General features: G+C 33.6%; 1 protein-coding gene across 3 annotated transcripts; it reads left to right on the top strand.

Annotated features, from left to right (window-relative positions):
• Positions 1-226: 226 nt before the first annotated feature.
• LOC123873760 lies at positions 227-5,990 on the top strand. Of its 3 annotated transcripts, none has more exons than XM_045918776.1 (8): positions 227-459; positions 638-901; positions 1,293-1,410; positions 1,571-2,253; positions 2,509-2,698; positions 2,787-2,873; positions 3,286-3,322; positions 3,503-5,990. In XM_045918776.1, exons 2-8 carry the CDS (start codon positions 715-717, stop codon positions 4,847-4,849), a joined length of 2,649 nt encoding a protein of 882 aa, XP_045774732.1. In that variant the 5' UTR covers positions 227-459; positions 638-714; the 3' UTR covers positions 4,850-5,990. The 3 variants fall into 3 exon arrangements, with proteins under 3 accessions (XP_045774732.1, XP_045774731.1, XP_045774730.1); XM_045918775.1 differs by having other exon boundaries at positions 227-467; XM_045918774.1 differs by having other exon boundaries at positions 227-496.
• Positions 5,991-16,407: the final 10,417 nt, after the last annotated feature.

The raw sequence follows: 16,407 nt of genomic DNA, 5'->3' as shown, positions 1-16,407 counted from the left end.
CTTAGCTAAACAAACACAAAACACATTATTACAAAAATTCAAAAACACAAAAACCTATAAATAAATATGATAAATGGATACCTACGTTAAAATTTACTACCACCTACAAATAAGATTTAATTGAATGTAAGTAAAAAATAAAAGACCTTAAAATCGTACAACTCATATTTTAATAAAATTATAAATATAACGTCAAATTAAAAACTATAAATAAAGCAAGGTACCTAAGGATAAATTAAATAAAACCAATTCATTTACACAATACGACATTGTTAAACCGCTAAAAAGTGGGAAAAACAAAAACCATTGTTCTCTTTCAAATGTGTCGCTTTGCTTTTTTTGTTTCACTCTAATATCCTTTGTATCGTACTTTTTCATTACGAAAATAAAATTTCAGATCTAGCAAATACAGCAGTTTTTCTACTGCCTTCTGAAAAATAATAATAATTTAATTACTGTGTAACCTAGTAAAATACCTACGTATTAACTTGCAACTGTAAGTAAAGTACTTACAGTTGCAAGTTGCCATAATTTCAAAAAATGCTACCAACTAATTTTTCAAGAGTGTGGCGTTACTTTTTTGCAATTTAAAATAGTAGATATTGCAATAAAATTATCTATTAATTAACAATTGCAGTTTGTTAGATTTTTTAACTCCACCACGGATAAAAACGTTTTAAACACTTTTTTATGTTTTTGGTTTGAACATGTTTTATGGATTTTGTATTCGGATCCGATAGAGTTTTTGCAACAACTAGGCGGGTTGTTGTATACAAACATAATTTTATGACATTTCGTAGTTGTGTTTTGTGTTATCAGTTGTCACCCATGTGGAGCGCACAGATACTATTTGTGCTACAATTTATACTGCTAACCTGTGTTTTAAGCGATGGCACATTCGGTGAGTACAAGTGGTTACCTATTTAGCAATTGTTTTAAATTTTTTTGCTGTTATAGTTTACACTGTTTCGGTCGTGTGTAAAGTCGTGCGTAATAAATCGGCTTATAGGGCACCCAAATATGGAACCATATTGAGAGACTGAAGATGAATTATTTACGCCTTTGGTCCCAGCGTCCATCAAAGCGGAGATGGGCGAAAATATGTTGAGCAAACCAACCACACCTGACAGAAGTGAAAAAATTATCAATAAATAAATAATCTGATAGGTCTGCTTAACTTTGCTTAATCTGTTAATTACTTTAAGCTGTTAATCTTTGTTCCGCTTAAGTCGATATCAGGCTTTACATGATTTAGCAACATCACTAATTTATTTGACAATGACTCCTTCCAGAATGTGGTGATCATGGCAGATTCGAATACTGCATCGACGAGATACCCGGCTGTGTGATAGGCTGCCACTGTCATCCAGGATATTATTTTGACACTGATACGAAAATATGTGAACCCAAGTATTTGCATCTTTTACCTATATCTACATATTCTTTAATATTTTCGAATAACATTTCCAAATTTTATAAAATTGTATAATTAGGTAGGAGTAGATCTCTCTCTATAAAACAATAAATAACGATTTACTATTTATCACAAGTAATTTGTTTGTTTTTCCAGCACAAAACTGATCGAACATTATAGGCGGGATATTGCATTAACGACGACTCGGGGCCAAAAAATTGAAGTGACACCTAATACTTTAGTATATGATACTGAGCCCGCTTCCAGTACCGACAAGATTGATGGATCTGTTGATGAAATAACCAAAGACGCAAATGACTTAGGAGACTGGCTCTATAATCAATTCTTTAAAACAATAGAGAATCAAGTAATTAACAATACAAATGATAAAGGCATTTCAACCAGACGGGGTGCATCACAACCAACAATGAAAATCCCCAAAAGAAGTAAGAAATCGCGTAAAGGCGGAAAATCATCAAAACAAAAAGTAAAAAAGGAACAATTAAGAAGAAAGTTACTCCGAATAACAGAAAATGATAGCTTGTTCGATATATCCTCAAAATCTAGTTCAGATTCAAGTGATTCAAGTTCTAGTGGAGATTCATCATCTATAGAGTATGAAGTAAATGAAAATAATCATCATAAACATGAGGATGGCGAACATGGTCATAAAAAGATAGTCATGGTAAACAAAAAGCCAAAGCAACCGTTGCCAAGCTTTATATTCTTGCCGAATTTAGATACGCCATTTTATCCTCCAATAGGTTTGCCCCCACCGCCAATTGTGCCCATGTATCCGATGGTACCAGTTCCTCCTGTACCACTGTGTCCAATAACAGGTACGTTTATACAATATGTACTAGGTAACACACTTCGGCTTTAAACAGGTAGAAGATTTATCGCAGTATTAGAGATCTATATATAAGTATTAATAAATAATTAAACTAAATAAATCTAAATATTTAGCCATCTAAATTTTTTCCAATCCGTCTGGAGTATTTAATTTAACGTTGTATATAATTTTAATTTTGCAACATTTTCATTATTTTATAGTTTCTGTATTTTTAAAATTAAATAATTACAAACTTTCTCAGGTTGTATAGATAACATCAACGTGGCAACTACTAGTTCTGCTCCAAATACAACTACTGCTCAAGCCGCTACGACAACTTCTATCAGTACCGTACCAACAAATACAACTGAACCATCTAGCGTGCCTGAAACAACTGCAGATGCAATAGCAACTAACGATACTATAACTAGTGATGTACCTAAAACTGACACGTAAGAGTTAATTTGAAACAGGTTTTAACTTTGCGTAACATGTAAATAAATAACCATATTAGTGTTCATATTTTACCAAAATTTTCAGAAGAGCACTGCGCTTAAAACACAAAAAGAAGAAAAAAGCTGCAAAATTATTAAACAATGATACGAGTAAAGCAGATACTGAACAAGGGTAATAAAATTATACATAATTATTATAAAACTTATATTTTGTTCATTGTCCCTCAGCGTAGATTTTTTACAGCCAAAATAACTAAATAAATAATAATCATTAATCTACCTATCTGTCGATAAGTTGATAATGTTGTTATATCTTAAAAAACCTTATATTTTTTGAAAATTACCAACATTGCTAAGTATCGTATTGAGAGAATACACATAATATTATAATCATTCTAGAGTTTTGGTTGTTAGTCAACAAATAAGTTACCAAATAAATAAACTTTAACTGACAAAATAAAGTCTATCATTATATTTTGGCACTTAAAAATTGCCCCCTTTTTCGATTTAATTATGAGTAAATTTAAATCACTTAAGTGGTAATAAATATTTATAACACTACTGATTGAAGATTTTTTTTGCAGGCTTAATGGTTTAAAGTATTTCGAACGCCAGAAAATTGTAAGTTTTACATTTAATTTTTAAACAAATAATGTATTTGGATTCCTTATATTATTTTATGTGTGTTTATTTTTTATTTTAAAAAAATGTTTAAAAGAAAATTAATTAAAAAAATTAAATGATGATGAAATTGATTGATGTATGAAATTATGATGGATAATATAAATTTATTTTTTCCAGTTGAAACGTCTTAAAGAAAAAATGGGTAATCCTTCTGCCAAGTTGTTCATGGGACCTTGGAAAAAGAATAAAAAAATATATTCAAACAAATTCATGGATCAGAACGTAGACACCGAAACTCAGTTTTTAGATAACGAGATAGTTGATAATGAATTATTGAATAATGAAAGAAATCAAAAACTGATGCGAGAAGGAAGTTTTCCTGATAACGTCGACTTTAGATACATCACCGAGCTTATACATCGCGTTGATCTCAATAATAAAACAAATGATTTACCGCCTATTGAATATAACCCCTTGGATAGTATTGAATTACAAGAAAAACAATTTTCGGACTATAGTGTTCCTTTGTATACACCCGACGGCCGAAGGACAAGTCACCCGAAGCATCACAAATCAGATGAATCATACTATGCTAATTTGGGTAGGCAAATAGCCACTATGATACGAGGAATTGATAAACAAGAAAATGTTGAATTGGTGGAAACGTCAAATAACATAAAGAATGATCAATATTTAAAAAATAATTCACCAACATCATTTTGGGAACGTTTTGTGCGATCTCCATTAGCGTACTTAAAAACCAAAAACAAGAAATTTGAATACTTAAAAAGAAGTAATGAATTACTTTTTGACATAGAAAATAAAGTTGAAGTTATAGCTTCTACAGCACCCTCTTTAACTTTACAAGAAATAGAAAATGTTGTTAAGGTTATGGAAGATGCCAAAAAGAAAATTCAGAGTAAAAATAAATCTAGTATGAAAAATCCAGAAACTTCACGTAAAAATCTTAACATTGATTTGTGGCCACAGAAGTCACGTAATTCAAGGCACGATTTCCAAAATTCTGTATTGCCATATTTTAATAAAATCAGACAAGATAAGAACGCCAATAATTATGAAACTAATAAAAGTAACATCGCAAAACCTAATGTTGATTTGCCAGGTCTTCGCATGCACAGTTCTCAAAAGTTTGTAGCTTGGAATGGTACAAATTTCAATAAAATCATAAAACTAATAAATCAAACTTATAAGATTCCAACAATAGCTACACCGTTATTTAACAAGAAATATACACAAAATAATTACAATTCAGAAAACACTAACAAAATTCATCAAATTCCAGCTTTAGCAAACCAGTTTTCACAAAATACAATCAAACAGTCGTTTCCAAACCAACAAGTAAATCCGTATTTGTTGCATCATAGGAGATATTTCCAAGACAATAGCAATAATTATTATGTAAATCGAAACGTAGAACTTTCTTATTTTTCACCAGTTAAAAGAATTACAGGAGTACCACAATTATACTTTCCTGAAATAAATCATTTCGATTATATAGATTAAGCATGGATTAAATACATTTTATTCTCAGTGACTCTATATTATGCATTTCACTGCAGCGAGAAGTTTCCATTCAGATGGTGAGTCTTGCTGTGCAACATTGTTCTCTACACAAAAATTTAAATGACAAATTAATTGAATGCCACTAAAAGTTGCATGATGGGCGGTTAAAATTACGTTATGGTGTCGATAAAATTTGATCGTCCATAAAAATAAAACGCACGAGTCAGAATTTTTAACTTTGGATCGTACTTGAAACTTGGATACTCGTAATTCATGATGTTCAAGAACGACGAAAGGATGAACCCAATGTTAGAAAAGATTTTGTTCGGAGTTCGGACACTCCAAAATAATGTGGCACTTTTAAATACGGAGAAAATAAGTGGAGAAAACTTAATTAATAAATTAGTGCTTGTTTGAAATAAGTTATCCAAGGAGCCATCTTAGATCTGCATCTCAAAGGATTCGATATTAAGACTACGAAAAACAATCTATATTTTGTGTGTTTGTTGGTTTGTTTTCATATGCACATTTTGAACCTCTCGTAGCTCTAATCTTAAGCTGACGAAAATGAATATTACCTCAACACTTCACCAAAAGTCAAAAACGATTTAAAGCTTGCAGGCCGACGGAGACACTTTCGCATTTTTAAATAATATTTTCATTGGAACAACATCGTTATGAGGTGAACACAGCAGAGATTTCCGAACGAGTTGGTTCAATCAGACAAGCTATAAAAGCTCTAGTATACTAGATACGAATATAAGACGAGTACCTACATATCTCGTAATATCGAGACGGGCTTGCAAATAGGGGCCGAATTTATTTGGCTCGGTATCGTAGCGTTTCCAATTTTCATATTTTCCGCGATGGGACGCCCGCTCGTCCTATCTCGTAGGTCCTAAAGCTCCCGCGTTATTTTTACGATACGTAATTGATTTGCAGTGGTTTAAATCATGATTTTTTTATACATTATTGTATTTCATCACCCCTTCCGTTTCGTAGGGTGACCATAACATAATATTCTATCAGAATCAAGATTTCGTAAAGTCGTTTTATTTAAAGCAGTACTTAATTAATAGGATATTGCAAAAAATTATAAATTAAATCTAAAGATATAAAATAAAGCATGTTCCAGATAGAATGTATTATTATTTCACAAAAACGTCTAAAATGATTTACATCAATGGCTGTATTTATGATACTAAATTAAGTATCATCCTAAGTTAATAAAATAAAGAATCTTCAATTTGAATAAGTAAGTATAGGTAGATGTAGGTAACTATGAGAATATTAAAAGAAGAGAAGTTTTTACATTGACGTGGGTAAGTATTTTATGTTCTCGTGTACCATTTTATGAGATTTATCCCTTGTTTTTTCCCTTAGGGACCGAAAGTCGGTGATCCACGACAACTAACAATGTAACCCGCTTGTCGGGCTGCCACATTCTGGCGTTATTTTTTAGCTTTCAGTATATTTATTATCCTAACAGAAGCTGCACACCATACAAATAATAATCCAAAACAAACTCGAGGTACGCGTTTCACTCCGATACCAAAGCATTCTCAGGAGATGTTGACCTTATAATACACAATTGCATCCTGCAATAATTATTGTGCTTTGTAAGGTCTACGTATTGTAGAGTTCCGCAAAGTATACGCCTGTATCTATCCAACGTTCAAATGACTTCACAAAAACAATATTTAATTAATATTAACATTTATAGTCTTTTGAAGAAAAGGGGACTGATAAATTATAATTATAAAACGGAACTAAAGGGATTTCATTAGAATAACGTTTACCATTCGACCTAAAAACACAGTAGGTCCCTCATCTAATCCTAATTTATTGGAGGATTTGATCCGGGAGCGAATTCATTATTGGAAGCGGACTCCAGGGGGCTAAAATCAGCGGCGGTCGAGCCTCCCGAAATTTCGCACGCACGGACCTGAAAATTATATGGCCAATTAAGCTAATGTGGTTTTGAACAAAGATTTTACCTGTTTGAAAACATAGAAGGGGCTTGGTTGATATAAGTATTTTCTAAATAATTACTGTTGTGATTAGGCAAATGTACATATTATATAATAGGTACCTACCTGCCTACTGTTGTTTTATTACTATTAGAAATGTATCCTATGATTTGTGAGTCTGGCTGGAAGTGTATCTTTTCGAGGCTCAATCGCTGAACCGGTCTTGACATTTGACATACAGATAGCTTACATCCTTTGATGAACTGATCCAAGCTTACATCATTAGACATTAGTACTAGTACCTCGGAATTATTTCTTGCTGCCATGAGAAAATAGAAATATGCAAAAAAGATGAGATAATCGTAATATTTATAGTTAAAATTAAAGTTTAAAGTTTTAGGTACATAATATATCAGGTATATAAATGGATCATAGATTTGGAAAGCCAAACAAATTTTTGACTAAAAGCTAAAATATCTAATTTGCTGTATCTAGAACTAATCGCTAAAACTTTATGGATTCGTTAATCATGATCCTCACTTCAAGGCGGGCCATTTTCCTTTTTCCTCTCGAGCCGTAATGTGCCATAGAAGTCAAACTTTCCCAGTTGTTATGAAAATTGTTTCGACTCGGTGTCAGCACTTACGGAGTTTACTCCGAGGCAGGGAAGTTCCGCGGTTTCTTTCCAACTGTTATTGCTGTGAATTTTTTTAGTAGACCGTTTGTAAGCTGCAAATTAGGTTGTGAGAATTTACTGAGAGAGTTAACTGGGTCCACGTTAGAAACTAAACTCCACTGTATACAGTATGGTATTATACTAGGTAAAAGTAACTTAAGTTACAAAAAGCTCAGGAATGAAATGCTCTTCTCTATTTTATATTTTTATAATCTATTTTATAGGTAACTTTTTCGAAACTATTTCTGCGAGTTGAAACTAAGAATCATCGTTATTATCAACCCATCGCCGGCTCACTGCTGAGCACGGGTCCCTCTTAGAATGAAAAAGAGACTACCACGCTGACCCAGTACGGATTGACAGATTTCATAAACCTTTGAGAACATTATGGGGTTCTACCAGGATTTGATCATGATGTTTTTCTTAAGCGTTAAAGCAAATGATCACCTATCTGCGATGCAATCCACGCGGCAAGAAACAGAGAGCAATGGAGGAACATCGTAGCAAAAATTGCATCTAAGGGGAGCCTCGATCCTCAAAACTGAGGAAACGACGCAGAAAGAAGAAAGCAAATGATAGGTTATATAGGATACCTTAGGCTTAAAAAGTACATAGATCCGAAAAGATACAGGTGCATGCCCGGGTTCCAAGTTCCAACCCCAGTTCTCCGAGGAGGCCGATGTCTGAACCACTACGAATATCGCTATAAAATTAAAGTCGCATGTATAATTATTGTACCCATTAATCGAGAATCGAGAAAAAAACATCTTTTATCAAAGACAAAAATATTTATTCTATACATTTTTTGATTGACAATTATTGAATTTATGAGATAAATGATAATAATGAATAATTAAACTTAAAACTAAAGTAACGTGGGTTCTAAACATGCCCTGGTTTATTATTATTTCACCATGATATCACTTAGAACTTACTATCAAAACTGTCTAATAGAAGATTCTCCGTTATAATACGCACAATACGCAAGCAAATGTATTTATTTGTATTGAAAAATTACAAATGCAACACAAGCGTGTAACAGGAAGTGTTCCAGTGTGCCTCTAATTTTGGTTGCGGCAATTCCGCCCGAAGCCCTCCCATCCGCGCCGTGGCTCCACGGTCTCTCCGCGGTAATAAAATAAGCAGTTTTTCCGATTCTACGTTTCATCTTGTCGTTTCGTATTCTGGAGGCAACTTTCGTTTTCAGAGAAAATTGGACAATACTCGGAACGTCTCTTGCGGGTTCACTTTAATGTCACTAAGTGCGAAGAGGAGTAAGTGCGGGAAGCAAAGCTCTCGTGTTTGATTAGACGGAAAAGCCGCAACCTACTGAGGATTCACTGTTTATATACTTCGGAATTAGATCCACACATACATACAGCTACTTCACACGATGCATAGTTTCAATAGATCTAAGATAGATTCAAAGACGTGTTCCCTACGAATAACAATATCTTTAGGTACTTATTCGTAGCGTATTCCTGACAGTGCATTCCCATTCATTGGCAGTGCAGACATTCCCGACAGCAACCGCCGAGTTTCTTGCTGGTTTTTCTCGGTAGGAAAGGCATTCCGAACCAGTGGTAGATGCTTTTGACGATTCAAAAGTACTTGTAAAAGTCTAATTGAATAAAAATATTTGGAATTTGAATTTGAGTGAGCCTCTTATGTCTACCGTTGAAATAAAAAATTATTAATTATAAACTATAATTAAAAAGTAATTAATTATACTACGAATGTAATTACTATCAAACTTCCCATAAAAAGTTTTTTTTTTTTTGATAGCAATATTTCTTAATATGGGCAAACGGCGATGCAGCAACCTTTTTATTCACAGACAGACTAAAGAAAAGACTACTCTATAAAAATTTAACTTATTTATGTTTTATTTACTTATTCATTGATTTTACATTGAAGAATTTGAAGTTTGTTCTCCGGCTTGGTAATCGAGATGTCTGGCCGGCAATTTGATTTCGTCTGTCTGTGATTTCTTTTTAGTTCAAAATCTATTACCCTTACATTTTATATAATAATAAGTTTTATGACTTCTGAATCAAGTTTCTGATGTTGGAATGGTAGCATAAACACATACAAACACACAATTTAAAATGAGTTGGTAGACGTAGTCGGAGGAATCTACTACTTCTAATATTTTACAAACTAGTCAAGCTACATTTCTTTAATTTTATAATTTATAGTTTTAGTACATTTCACATTTGTTTCATCCATCAAAGATATATTAAACTATAACTATTTATAACCTACACCATCACAACAAAAGCACTTATGCCCACGATTTAATAAAAATACTTAAGTCCCAATTAATCAGACATACCATATATACAGTAGTATGTACTTACTTACCGTAAAATATATTCCTAAATTTTAGTTGTATTCTAGGAAAAAGGTATACTTACCTATATAACCTATCTATTACAATATTAGATACTTACTATCCACTGAATATGGATGCAACAGCTGGTTCATAATGCGCATAAATTTTATCTAGATCCACCAAATCCGAATTACATTAGTCAATGGCATATTAATTAATGATGGGCATATTTAATAATAATTACTTATAATATGGTCCTACCTATGGCAATTCAATAATTCATCTCGTTTATTCTAAAACAACGCATGCAGGTTAAAATATTTCACTAAAAATTCTAATATTCTTTCCAGCTAAGTAGGTAAGAGTGCATCGACAATATAATTATTTTCGTCGATTAGTTGCAAAACGAATTTTTAATCAGCTTGGCCGTAGCTTTAAGTAAGAGTCCAAACTAGATAAAAAAGATCAACTTTACTAGATAGACTAGACCAACATACTTATTTATCCTCAGTATCTATCTACGGAAACAGCGATAGCAAAAGCCATCATTTTAATTTATTGCTAAAAGCGCAGTTACCTTGCATAGAGGCAGTAATGGCGGCCCGGTGCAAAATGTTTCAAAGTTTCGCCACGGATTGAGAAGTAAAGCGCGAAATTTGAATTTTTCCGCCCTTACCTGCTCCTATAAATCAGGCACAAAGTCGTCCTAAGCTCTCCTGAGCGTGTTCTCAAACCTCTTAAAATTCAAATTATAGTCCCTACGAGAACGATCGTCATACTATGGAGATTATTTTCTATCTACACGCGAGTACGTATAGATATTATACTTACTTACCTCTTATATTTTTAAACGCTGCATCGTGCATAAATGTTGTTAGAACTTGCTTAAAAATTAGGTAAGTAGTACATTAATTACTAATTAAACTTTATACAAGCCTGAATAAATCTACAAACTTCTAAAATAATTCATCAAAAATCTTTGAATTTGAAAGTCATTTAAATAAAATAAAAAAGGGATTTAGTAGTTTCGTTAGGTAGAGACTATTATTCTTTATCCATATTGATGGAAAATTTTAAAAAATGGACGCATGCAGTTTTTTTGACGTACGCACGTAGCACACTAGCACGTAGTAGGTAATATAATATATAATAAATTAAAGCTCAATTCAACAACATCAAGCAAAAAACAAATAAATAATATTGAATCCTCTATTAGAGTCGTTAAAAATCGAAAGTGTGATCTTCTGTCGTATCCGCATGGTAGGGAAAAGAAACCACAAAAGTCACGACCATTCGAGGTCGCCGCAGTTTCGTATTACTACTACCTACAGTTCACTCTCGGGTACTTTGCAGCAATTATCAGCTGGAGATTGACTTGTAACATTTTGGGGAAATGTATGTAAGTCAGTCTGTATCGCCGTACTGTAACAAGATCGCCTCGAATGGTACATCACCACAGAAGGTGTTCTATGTACCTACATCACATACAAACTGTACAAGTCAATCTGCTATAATATTATTCTCAAAACAATCGTATATTCAAATCATGTTATTTAAAAACGCCATCTAAATACTGTTAACTACATCATTGCAAGATAACGACGCGACGTCGACGTGGAAAACGGAAAAGCTTCCCATGTTGTTACATAAGTAGTAGTGAAAAACACTAATAGATGGCGTTGAACGCGTTACAACCATACAAAAAAAAACTAGACACTAGATGACACTAGTGGTATATTACCTAATAAATAACCTACTAATATGTATTGCTTTACACTTATAAATATTCAAATCTAGGGAATACGTAAAATTCGGAAATAATACAGTCAGTTAGGTAAATTATTATCATTTAATTATTTCTACTTTTACTATTAATTATTATACTTACTTCAATATTGAAATTAATAATAATCAGCTGTGATATTAAATAATCTATACTTACTCGTAAATTATTTTTAAAAATTGCAATCAATGTTAAAATTTTGACATACGAGTAATTAATGATTTGAAGTGCAGTAAGTTCGCAAAATAACAATTTACCTCATAAGTGCTCATAACATAAGTTGATGTGATAGGTGCAGCTATACCTGCATACTAAGTAGGTACTTCGTATGAAATAAAATACTTAGTACTTAACTAGGTACCTATATGATACACAAAACGCAATGAATACGCCAAAACATAGTAATGAATGGGACCCGAATAGACAACAATGAACCATAACCGAACACTTTTACGATCAGTGAGTATTAGATACATATTATTATTTTTAATATCTAATATCAGCTGAGACCAGATCAGAATGAAAAGGGTGATTGCGCAGTAGAGCATTCTGTATTGGCGGCGCGACAGAGTTACCCCTATAAGCACCTTGAACGCGCGTCTCCTGAAATTCAGTCATAAAACTTGTTTATTTTAGCGCACCATACACCCACAGCATCTTTAACCGTGAAATCTTCTCTGAACGTGCCAGATAAACATAAGGTAAACAAACATTTAGCTCTAAATAAATAAATGATAACTGTAACCTATTTCATTGAACTCATTTTTCTTGCTTTGAAAAATAGGTCAACTTTTGTAATTCGTAGCTGTAGCTGATATGATAATTGTGATGTTTTCCGTGCGTATAGCGCTAACCTATTTTATGCAAAAATCATTCATATTATCAATGTAGTACTTATGACTATCTAAACATAATTTTATTTTCCGCGACTTCGTCCGCGTGAATTTACGTTTTTGAAAATCCTGCGGGAACTCTTTGACTTACCGAGATAAAAAGTAGCCTTTGTGTTGTTAATCCAGGGTATAATCTATAGTCTATAGTTTTTGCGTCATTGAGTAACAAACATCCAAACATGCAAACATCCATTCATATTTATAATATTATATATAATATATAATATTAGGATTACATTATTTATAATATTATATTATAGGAATCGTCGCATTGCGTTAAAGGTTTCGCCTTCTCGTGAAGGATTGGGGTCGGTAACCTGCGTTGTTTGGTCGATTCCATACGTGTTGTGATTATAAATAGGATAACGTGACATTTTAGTAGATAGAGTACAATGTTGCAGTTCCAAATCACGAATTCCAGTGATTTAATAAGCTTTTTTTTTAATAATAAAGGTACTAGAGGTAGTTTGTCTCATTTGTTTTTTTTTATCTGATTTTATACATAATGATATGTACTTACTATTGTGTATTAGGATATAACTACGCTATAAGACCTAACTACCTACCTTTGATGATTCTAGATCAACGGGAAATACCCTTTAGGTTTTCTTGATAGACACGATAGACGGACAGACGAACAGACAGACAGACAACAACGCGATCCTATTAGGGTTCCGTTTTTCCTTTTGAGGTACGGAACCCTAAAATGAGCCATCCACGTCATTCGTGGGTGTCACGTGGTGTCACGCACTACTTTTTATTCGCGTGTAGCATAGTATAATATGTTGATTGTTCACCTATTTGAATTATATTGGAACAATCTTTAGTTCTTAAATTTAAAATTTACGTCGTTTTTTTGTCCCTAGGTAATTATTTTGAATACAGGTACACATAGATAGTTAAAACTTAAAACCTGCGTACTTAAATAAAATCCTCGGAAAAACTACTTATGTTTATTTATAAAATGTTAAAGGAGCCATCAACTTAAACAATATCTAGAACCGACCATGTCGCCAACATAGCCGCTCTAAATACTCTACCTAACCTATTGTTGAATTCACAATAGATGCATCAGCACACACACTGCACTGATTGGGTCAAAATTTCTCGTTTAGCAAAAACCAATGTGTCTCAACTCTCAATGCCATGACCAAATCGTGTGGTTCTTATATAAAACCTATCTAACGCTGACCGTAGAGACGCGTGGACGTAGCGTACCTAATTATTGTGATATAGTGCCTAGGTAGAGTCGCGCGAACCTTGAAATTGCACTAGTTCAAGAACTTTTAGTTTATATATAATTTATATATTTAGCTTAATTTTATCAGGTGAGTACATAACGCTTAGCTACGGACTTAATTTTTATTCGGTAGTTACTATTTTTTTCACTATTTTTAATTAATTACTTATCTAGTAATTAAATAGGAAGTTATTTATATATTCTTATAGCCTTTGACTATCCCCAGAATGTATTATTATTATTTATGTGGTCTTGTTTCGATGTGCCAAAGTTCAGCAGTTCAGCCTTGAAAAGGCTTCGTCGAGATCGAGGAATCTTCCTATTGGACGATCCATTCAATATAATATAGGTATATTTTCATTATAGGTATATTTTCATCACAACCTTGTCATTTTATTTTTTCCGATTAAATATATTTTAATTAATAGGGGCTCAGTGCCCATTAAAGTTCCTAAGTAATAAGATTTTTTAATTTTAAGCTAAACTAATAGCTAATTTATCTAGGCTTACTTAAGATATACTTACTTACGTTGTGAATAATAGTAGTAGGTAGGTTTAGGCTAGCGCGCTCTAACTTTCGGCTGCTGTCACCATCATCATCATGTCATCGCTCACCATCATAATATTTTGTGGTGTCTCTAACATGTTTCCTATTTATCTAACTATTTTTGTAAGAATCACAATGTCTAACTGTATAAAAAGAAAAGCTGACGATCTGTCAACGTACAGCCCAAACTACTGGATGGATCGGAAAGCGGAATGTTTGGCATGCAGATAATGACGTAGACATCCGCTAAGAAAGGATTTTTGAAAATTCAACCTCTAAGGGGGTAACCCCTTAGAGGGGTTACCGCCTTAGAGGATTAGGAGTTTAAAATTTGCGTCCACGCGGACGAAGTCGCGGGAATATGTTGATAGCCTAGTGATTAGGACGTCGGCCTTCCTGAGGAGAGGCCTGGGGCTCGATCCCGAGCACGCACCTCTAACTTTACGGAGTTATTTTGACGGTGAAGGAAAACATCCCGAGGAAACCTGCATGCTTGAGGGTCCTCCATAATGTTCTCAAGGCTGTTCGAAGTTTACAAATCCGCACTTGGCCAGCGTGGTTAACTGTGTTGCCAAACCCTTCTCATTCTGAGAGGAGACCCGGGTTCATGATGATGATGATGAATATAAAATTAGTAAAATAATTTTTGAAAATGTTGTCGTTGCTATACATATACAGAGTATACCTATTTAGATGATAAAAAAATATTCATTAAAAAAAGTAGGTAGGCACCTTGTTTTTATTTTAACAGTACCTACCTAGGTATTGCAATATTGAATCACATTGACCCTATTTTACTTGCATATTTAAACAGTGGCAAGTCAGCAAGTAGCGCGTTTTACGTCACGTCAGCCGCAGTGTAGGTATATACATATGTACATAACTACCAAAGCGTAAGTAGGTCAAAGAAGATCACCGCCCACTGCGCTGGGTCATCGACTTACTTTAATAATATTATGGTCATGCCTAACTATATTATATTACTTACAGATCCCCTGCAGCATCAGGACTGAGGAGTTGGAATCCAAAATTTTATGGAACGATGTTGCAAAGTTCTTCTATCGATTAAAAAAAAACGCAAATCGGTTCAGAAATCTCGGAGATATCACTGTATACATAGGTAGAAAAACACAACTCCTCCGTTTTTTAAAGTCGGTTAAAAAAGTAGTCTATGTTACTCCTTGATTAATCCTCTACTTGTCTTTGAAAGTCCCGTCTAAATCGGTTCAGCCATTCCGAAGATTAGCCCGTTCAAACAGACAGACACTTCAATGTTATTTATTAGTAGTAAGAATAGAGTACCTATAGACATGTGAGCTATCCGTGCACGACGTACAAACAATAAATAGTTACAAGTTTTCAAGAAACTACCCTATAGGGTGTCACCTATAGGGTACCCTATAGGGTAGTAGGGACGGGTGGACGGGAACTACCCTATAGGGTACCGTCGAACTACAAGACATGAATGACAAGAGTCTTAGCACGACGATCCGCCGATCTCTTACGTGTTTTGCGTAAACTTGTGTTTACCTAACCCACCTCGTCGCCGCGCTGAATAACAGTAAACATCTCTATCTTGCACAACACGGTTTACGTGATGTAATTATTGTGTTTGAACGACTTGACACAGTCTCTAATTAATTGCATGATGTTCAAAGTAGTTATAATCTCGCATTAAATAAATAAATACTGCTTTTGCTTGCGTGGCACGCAAGTTTTTCTCTAATTTTGACCGATTTAAAAAAAAAAACGGCCAAGTGCGAGTCAGACTCGCGCACCGATGATTCCGATGATTCCGTACTCGGGTATTTTTTTTCGACATTTTGCACGAAGTAAAAAGTATTATGCATAAAAATAAATCAATATCTGTTTTAGAATGCACAGGTAAAGCCCTTTCATATGATATTTGGTATAGTCATCTTACTTTGAATATTTAAACACATTTTAATTTTTTTTAAATAATGTAACCACAAATTCATGGTTTTCGGATTTATTCCTTTACTTGTGCTATAAGAGCTACCTAACTCCCAAATTTCATGATTCTAGGTCAACGGGAAGTACCCTATAGGTTTTCTTGACAGACACGACGTTCGGACGGACGGACAGACAGACAG

The sequence above is a fragment of the Maniola jurtina genome, chromosome 17, assembly GCF_905333055.1.
Source record: "Maniola jurtina chromosome 17, ilManJurt1.1, whole genome shotgun sequence".
Taxonomy (NCBI): domain Eukaryota; kingdom Metazoa; phylum Arthropoda; class Insecta; order Lepidoptera; family Nymphalidae; genus Maniola; species Maniola jurtina.
Note: the sequence above shows the minus strand (reverse complement) of the source record. Positions and strands in the feature narration are given on the sequence as shown.

Excerpts from the sequence above, each read along its gene's own strand:
- LOC123873760 (XM_045918776.1), top strand. The coding sequence starts at position 715 with ATGGATTTTGTATTCGGATCCGATAGAGTTTTTGCAACAACTAGGCGG. Across the intron at positions 902-1,292 it reads TTTAAGCGATGGCACATTCG|AATGTGGTGATCATGGCAGA; the intron begins GTGAGTACAAGT and ends GACTCCTTCCAG. Across the intron at positions 3,323-3,502 it reads ATTTCGAACGCCAGAAAATT|TTGAAACGTCTTAAAGAAAA; the intron begins GTAAGTTTTACA and ends TATTTTTTCCAG.